The sequence below is a fragment of the Olea europaea genome, chromosome 22 (assembly GCF_002742605.1).
Source record: "Olea europaea var. sylvestris chromosome 22, O_europaea_v1, whole genome shotgun sequence".
Classification (NCBI taxonomy): Eukaryota; Viridiplantae; Streptophyta; class Magnoliopsida; order Lamiales; family Oleaceae; genus Olea; species Olea europaea.
This window is the reverse complement of record NC_036258.1, coordinates 4724988-4733057: the sequence shown is the minus strand read 5'-3', so window position 1 is coordinate 4733057 and position 8070 is coordinate 4724988. Positions and strand designations below refer to the sequence as shown.

Here is an 8070-nt window from a genome sequence, read left to right as displayed (position 1 = left end):
TGTGCAATAAATGGCCCTTTTGTAGGAAAATATGTTTAGTATTTTGTGGTATGGATGATTTTGGTCATGTTCTCTGGATACGTGCAGAAACTGCATCTCCATAATAGGCAACCGCAGTAGTGTAGGTTTTCAAGCCGCTGTTGTTCCCAACTATCGAGAATTACAGAGACTATCTGTCGGGAACGACATATGAAATGTCGAGACGTAATGTTGGTGTTTTGTTTGTTCAGTATGGTCTCATGAAAATCAATTTTCCAATTCGACAAACTGTCAGTCGAAGCTAATGAAACTTCTATGATCGGCTAAGTTTATAGTACGAAAAAGGTATTCATCTCATTCGTGATAATGACCAAATTTGCACTGGCATACGATAATAATAACAGATTCATAAAATAAGTTGGGAATGTACAATACATATTTAAATTAAGTTTTTCGGGGATTACATTTGACAACCACTTTTACACATCACGCTTCTTCAAGTGGCTTGTGATACAATAGGGTTCGAACATGTGGTCCGGTTATGACCAAGTCTCCCACATCGAGTGCATTTCCTCAGTTGGGAAGTGAACTCGTATCTAGCTCGCTTACGTCGCGTCGGTGGTCTACCTGGAGGACGACGTACAGTCGGTGGCAAAATATGAGTGCCTAGGATTTCATATGGAACAACCCAATCCACTTCCTGTGTAACGGGATATATGACTTCCATATAGGCACCCCTCCAGTATTCCGATGTATAGTACGGAGAGCATAGATCGTATAATGACTTACTACTCAGGGTAGCACCACGAGTTGCATGAGCACATGGCATACGATTTAGTTGAAACTCACGACATGTGCACGTGTTATCGGAGAAGTCCACTATCTCCGTATTGTTGGATATTCCAACCTGGGTCAAGCTGCTTGTCAACTCATGGGCTCGAAGCCTAGTACCAGCTTCAAATGTTGTTTGTAACTCGTTCTCCATCCTCGACGATAATATAGTACTGCATGCAGTTGCATTGCTTCGACATTTGTAAAACCACCTCTGCATTGTTTTACGAATGTGCTCGACCAAACACGTGATTGGCAACGAATGAGCATGTCTTAGCATTGAGTTCAATGATTCCGCGTTGTTGTTTGTCATAATGTTGTATCGGTCTCCCACGAATAGTGCTCGTGACCAGAATGAAAAACCGGCTTTCTCCAAATACCTGTAACATCTTTCACTCACCCTACGAATCTGTCCCATTAGTCGTTCGAACTTTTCGACCCAATAAGTTGTAGCGGCTCGTTTGAACAGGAGTATTGAACTTGCGTTAAAGTGCCGCCGAATTAGGTTCTTCTCCACATGCCACATACAACAACAATGACGAGACAAAGGAAATAAGTGAGTAATAGCTCTTTCGATACTTCTTTTCCTGTCCGAAACAAATACAAGTTCATCTGAGTCTCCTATAAGATCTTTCAAGTTAGACATAAACCACATCCAATATCGGTTAGTTTCGGAATCCACAATCCCCCACGCTAAGGGATAAATCTGTTTGTTGGCATCTTGGGCAGTTGCCAGTAAAAGTGTACCCTTGTATGGAACTTTCAAGTGACTACCATCAACACGAACAACGGGCCTCAAGTACTGCATGTAACCACGAATGCTTGCACCAAAATCTAGGAAGAAGTAATGGAATCTATCGCGCGAATCAAGTTCGATGTGGGTTACCGTCCCTGGGTTATTCTCACCTAGTACGTGACAGTATGAAGATAGTTTCTGAAAACTGTCCTCCGGTGTCCCATGCAGCATATGTAAAGCGGCCACCTTTCCCCTACGTGCCTTGTTGCAACTTATTTGGACACCGAGCTCACGTTTCATGTCACGTGCAATAGTGCTCGGATCATACGATCGGTTCGGATTATCCAATTTTTCGAAAATATGCTCGACAATTACAGCACTCGTCACATGTCAATGTGCATTACTGCGAAAATCGATGGAACATGTGTGCACATTATTGAATTTACGGATCACAAAGATTGCAGACTGCCTCACAGTAGAAGTACGTAACATCCACTTGCAACTGCGGTCAGCGCATACAACGGTTAACATCTTCATGCTTGACCAGCTCACCCGAAATTGGAACTTGTTTTTCAAAGCATGTGCACGAATTTTTGAGTACAACTCTTTCTTGCTGAAGAATATTTCCTTTTCGGCAAGATCGGATGTAGTCACAGTTCTCATAAATTCATATCCATCAGAATCGTTCGAATGTGACAAAGAGTGCTCGTCCTCGACGTCAACAGAATTAGCAGCCTCTAAACTAGGTGATGGGTTATCCAAGTTCTCATCTAATGGTGCACTCCCGTTATCATACTCATGTGTTTCAAGTGCATAATTGTTTGAGACACTATGCATTCGATTTACCAAATCATGTTCCACATTTTGCAGAACATCTACCGCGGCAAACGAAGGATCTTCAAAATTTGCATTCCTTCCCATGTCAACACTTGGGAGATCAGATTCCAAAACAGTAACGCAGATAGCACTTTCCTTAGGTACTGATACGTACCAATTTAAGTCTTCATTGTCGCATATTTCAGCCGGAGGTATATTCAAGTTAGGGATTTTGAACTTCAATTCAATTTGAGCACGGGGATCAAGAATACCAAGTTTCTCCTTCAACTTTAACATAAGTTCGGCTACGGTAATACTTCTTGGCACCAGAATGGAAGTAGTTTTGTCCCCTCTCCACTTCCATTCGTCATCCGCATGAACAAAATTTCCCCCATGCGACACGACGAATCTCAAATGATTATTCATACTTGAAATGTTGGGATTGCAATGGTAACAATTCGGAATCAATATGTTGGCATTTAATAGCATGAAACTCACACTTCATAATACGTAAATCAGTACAATAACAAAAGTTCAAATCAAGGGTTTGTATCGTTTTGAAATATCCAAATTGAAAGTAATATTCTATAACTCGGCAGTTTTGAAATGTCAGGTTCGACATCTCAAACGTCTAACTCGACGATTTGTAAATGTCGAACTTGACAGTTTAACTGTCGAGAATGTCTGGAAGCAGACGGCAGTAAATTTCTGAGGTTTTTTCAACACATCATATTAAGTGTGGTCATTATTATTCACCTACCAAATGATATAATGAAAATGGCATATTGGCCTTGTCATTAAAGAGACCTTAATGGTGGTAATGGAAGAAATTACTCAATGGTGATAATGGCATTTTATTAAGGATTCAAAAAAATCAAACAAATGAATGCATAATACTTTCAAAGTAATTTCAAATAAATATGCTCATGTTGTATTTAATATGTACAAATACAAAGTTATAAAAGTATATAAATTAATTTGTAATTGCTAACCTCTCAAAGTGGATGTAGAATGCAACACAAATATTTTCTTGATCAATGAAAATGAAGAAGATGGAAAAGAGGTAGGGTTTCTTGTTTTTGTTTCGTTTTCTAATTTATTTGGTAATTTTTTATTAACAAAAATTCATATTAATCAATAAAATACACATTTATCCATGTTTTCTATCAAGTCAATGCTTTTCCTTCACATCAAGCATTTAATGCTACTAGAAATGTGTGATTAAGGGTATTTTGGACTTTGCACCCCAAAAATGTGACATTTTTGCACACAAAAAGTGAAAATGACATTTTTTTTTTAATTTTCATTTTTGGTGACAATTTTGTAAATTGCCCTTTTTTTTATTTATAGTGAATCTATTTCCCATATGTGTGATTGTTTGTTCCGATTATAAATGTACCGCTGATAACACAACTCAAAATGAACAATTTTTATTTATCAAATAACATTATGGCCTATTTTCTTGGTTCTCCCATGGTTTCAGTGGATTGCGTCTACGTCTTACCACCAAATATCAACCAGTCATTTGGATTCTAATTTGATAGCGCCATTCACCATCTCGCTAAAATACCCTGCAATCACTCAGCTCAGATTTTCTTTAATACCTTAATTTTTCTTCAAAATAATGCTTCTCCTCAAGTCCATAAACCCACTTTAGTTCATTTTTCTTGAATAAAAAAAAAAAATGTCCATTTGCGCCACCTTCAACTTCAATAGCCTAACAACTCAGTCAGGGAAAAAAAGACTTTTTACTTCAAATTTCATTAATGAATTCCCTTATACTTTTCCTTCTGGGATTTTATCTGAGCCTTTTAAATTTAGTAAAGAAAGATCTAAATTCAGAACAGTTTTAGCTACCCAGACTGTTGAAACTCCCAAAGTTTCATTCAGAAGTAAGAAACCTAAAGATATTAATGTTTTGGTTGTAGGTTCAACTGGTTATATTGGGAATTTTGTAGTTAAAGAATTAATTTCAAGGGGGTTTAATGTTATTGCCGTTGCAAGAGAAAGAAGTGGGATAAGAGGCAAGAATAGTAAAGAAGAGACTCTGGGATTGTTGAATGGTGCAAATGTTTGCTTTTCGGATGCTACAACGTTGGAATCTTTGGAGAAAAGTGTCGGAAATCTTGGGGTTTCAATCGATGTTGTTGTGTCTTGTCTTGCTAGTAGGAGTGGCGGGGTGAAAGACTCATGGAAGATAGATTATGAGGCCACGAGAAACAGTCTTATTGCTGGTATGAAATTTGGGGCTGCACATTTTGTTTTGTTGTCTGCTATTTGTGTGCAGAAGCCCCTTCTTGAATTTCAGCGTGCGAAATTGAAATTTGAGGCCGAGTTGATAGAAGAAGCTAAACGGGATAAGGGATTTACTTATAGCATTGTTAGGCCGACTGCATTTTTCAAGAGCTTGGCAGGTCAGGTTGAGCTAGTGAAAGATGGAAAACCATATGTGATGTTTGGGGACGGAAAACTATGTGCTTGTAAGCCAATTAGTGAGCTGGACTTGGCTTCGTTTATTGCAGATTGTGTGTTGAGTGAAGATAAGATAAACCAGATTTTGCCAATTGGAGGACCCGGGGCAGCATTGACGCCATTGGAGCAAGGGGAAATGTTGTTTAAACTTTTAGGAAAAGAACCTTATTTCATCAAAGTACCAATCCAAATAATGGACTTTGCCATTGGAGTTCTTGATTTCCTTGTGAAGATATTTCCTTCACTGGAAGATGCAGCGGAGTTTGGGAAGATTGGAAGGTATTACGCAGCCGAAAGTATGCTGGTTTGGGATCACGATACTGGAGAATATGATGCTGAGAGAACTCCGAGTTATGGGAAGGACACATTGGAAGAATTCTTTAAAAGAGTACTTGAAGAAGGAATGGCTGGTCAGGAGTTAGGGGAGCAAACAATTTTCTAAATCTACCATTTGTTGAAAGTTTATGTAGAATTCCAAACTCAATCAGCCATTTTTTGATACTGAGAATATGTAAAGTACATGGATCCTCATTTTGTACTTGGCCTGTGAGGGATTAAAATTTAAGAGTCTAAAGACGTTTATGTTCTGAAATGCAGATCAACTCAATAATATTTTCTGCCTTTCTTTCTTCCTGTAGTTTAAATTTTTTTCATAGAGGTAGAGACTGTTTGTCGGTGTAATCTTACCATTTACGTCAGTTCAACAATAATTTTAGTATAGTAGCAAAGGATGTCGGTTATGGATATTCTTGAACCCTGTAGTTGATATTCATTCATACATAACTTCTGTTCCTTGAGCGGTGTAGTGTTGAATTGTATCTATGTTTTTGGATGATTTCTTTAATTCCTTTTGATGTACTTTGAATAGAATAACCTGTTGGAAAAATGGGTTGAGTGGCTAAATTTGGCATAAAATTTGAGTGGTACCCGGTTGGTTATTTTGGAAGTTCAAGATTGATATGGGTTCTCCTCTGTGAGAACATCGAAATCATGTATTTACTTATCAAAAATGATGTTCAGGTGAATGGGAAATTAGAGTTCCAAATGTGCCAATTGAAAAAGGAGTTGTGTTGGAGGGAAACCATTTAGGGTAAGCTTTAGATGCAGGTGACAAGAAAAAATTCCTGAGCAAATCCCAAGTTTATTAGGAATCAGGCTAATCTTGTTATGCTGTCAGACTCTAATCATCTTAATCAGAGGCAAACATTACCATCTAGGACTTCAAGTTGTGTTTTGCAAGCACGGGGATATATTTTACAGTTCTCTAGTTCAACCGCCCTTTGTGGCAGCTTCCATGGCGTTTGCAGTAAGGTGTTGTGATTTACACCAGGAAATTATTCCTGGCAAACAGTCATCTTCTTGTCTTAATGTGATTATTCTGGCTTTAAGTTAATTTTATGTAAAGCTAGTGTGTGTGAAATCTTATTTCATTGTAATAGCTTCTAGTTACGTTCTTGAAAGAAAACCGTCCTACAGATCACTTAGCAGTTTTCTTGTTACGTTTTGCTGTAAATTTAAGCATAGATAGACTTGTATTTCTATATAGAAATTAGAAACTATAGAATTCTGTCAGTTTTGTTGCCCAGACAGATGATTTTAGTGGCATTAGTTGACCACTGATTGTATTTTAACTGCAGCCAGCATTTAAGTTTAACTGCGATTAACACTGAATACAGGAACAAAATTCTGCACACACACAGATGCAGCCCACAAGGAGTCGTAACAAATTTTCATAACCTTGATCAACGAACCATTTTCAAGGCAATAGAGTCAGATTTGGACGAATGACCTCACTTTTACAAATAGAAAGGGCTCATGAACAAAAACTATCCGTTTAGGGGTCAAAAACACGTCTTGTTCTTAATTTTCAAGCAAATCTGGGTTATCAACTTTTGACTTATTTTTTGGTCGTGATTATAATTTCCATAAGTTTGGCTTCTTGTGTAAATATCAAATATTGAATAAACACATTAGAGCCTAAATAGTCTCTCTGCCATTTACATTCTAAATTAACTTTAATTTCTTTGAATCAACTAGTACTGGTTGCTTATTTTCTAGTATTTGTGACAAAGTATGTCGTTTTCACGTGCACTTCACAATCACAGAGTATAATCAATTATGTCTTAATTTATAAGTTTTTACCAACTGCACAAATACACAACTATATATGCACACAAGACATACTACTCATAACTATATATGCACACAAGACATAATACTCATAGCCCACTTGATACGAGTAGTGTATCATATACACAGTATTAATTTATAACATTACTTTTTAACTTATTATTCTTCTCTAATCATGTTTAGTACTGTCCAGTCTAACTCAGTAAACATACTATAATGACTTCGACTCATGTTGCTTAAACCCTCTACTTAGGAATTTTCTTAGAGAGGGTATATACTGAGAGTAAAACGAGCAATGCAAGTACAATGGAGCTGATCAAAGAGACGGCAATGGAAGCTCCAAGATATCTGCAGAATTGGTAGTACAGATTACACATTTTTCTCCAGCCACATTGGGAATTACCTTTCAGACCTATGTAAGCAACACCACCTGCAGCTCCACTGGCTGCTGCCACAATGCCTAGCAATAGCTGCAAAATAAACACATACAATACAAGCACTTATCACGATTTGTACTGGTTCTAGGTACCAAACATGTCCTAATTTTTATAATGAAATCTTGACTCATGATTTTTTACTTTTCTAGTCAAATTTACAACATCGAAAATGACAAAATGGGACAAGACTGTTTGAACAGCAACCGAGCTTGAAGAGGGCATATGATAAGTTTATTTTATATACTTATTCAAGACTTTAAAACGATGATATTTAGTTGTTTCTCGGATAAATTATGGTCTTAATTATTGTATTTTGTGTTGAATAGGTAAAATTCAATGATAGTACAAGAAATTGAAAGAAATAAGCAAAAATTGACAAAATTGGATTAAGTGGGCTAAGTTGTAAGAGAACCAAAGTTCGGGGACTAAAAGTGAAAATATTCAAAAGTTGTGTCGGACCTCACAATGAAGATTCAAGAGTTCTTGAAGTCAATTGGATAAATAAAGACATCAAAGGGATGAAATATAATCAAATTATGATCATACATCAAGTTCCAATGGAAGAAATGTATACATCGTTTTTAGACTCGTGTTGAGACCCACTTTTGACATAGCAAATGATCAAATTTGAAAATGATATATAAATCAAAGTTGTAGCTCTTTGAGTTA

The 8070-nt window shown here is 37.0% G+C and overlaps 3 protein-coding genes across 3 annotated transcripts; 1 reads left to right on the top strand and 2 right to left on the bottom strand.

Moving 5' to 3' along the window:
• Window positions 1–475: 475 nt before the first annotated feature.
• On the bottom strand, window positions 476–1846 carry LOC111371067. The gene has a single exon (XM_022992983.1). The coding sequence runs from the start codon at window positions 1844–1846 to the stop codon at window positions 476–478; it is 1371 nt and encodes a 456-aa protein (XP_022848751.1).
• Window positions 1847–3832: 1986 nt separating this feature from the next.
• On the top strand, window positions 3833–5627 carry LOC111371466 (divinyl chlorophyllide a 8-vinyl-reductase, chloroplastic). Its single transcript, XM_022993471.1, has one exon. It carries the CDS (start codon window positions 4047–4049, stop codon window positions 5274–5276), a length of 1230 nt encoding a protein of 409 aa, XP_022849239.1. The 5' UTR covers window positions 3833–4046; the 3' UTR covers window positions 5277–5627.
• Window positions 5628–7209: 1582 nt separating this feature from the next.
• On the bottom strand, window positions 7210–7623 carry LOC111371066 (CASP-like protein 1). The gene is made up of 2 exons (XM_022992982.1): window positions 7561–7623; window positions 7210–7434 (listed from the first exon to the last, which is right to left on the bottom strand). Exons 1-2 carry the CDS (start codon window positions 7621–7623, stop codon window positions 7210–7212), a joined length of 288 nt encoding a protein of 95 aa, XP_022848750.1.
• Window positions 7624–8070: the final 447 nt, after the last annotated feature.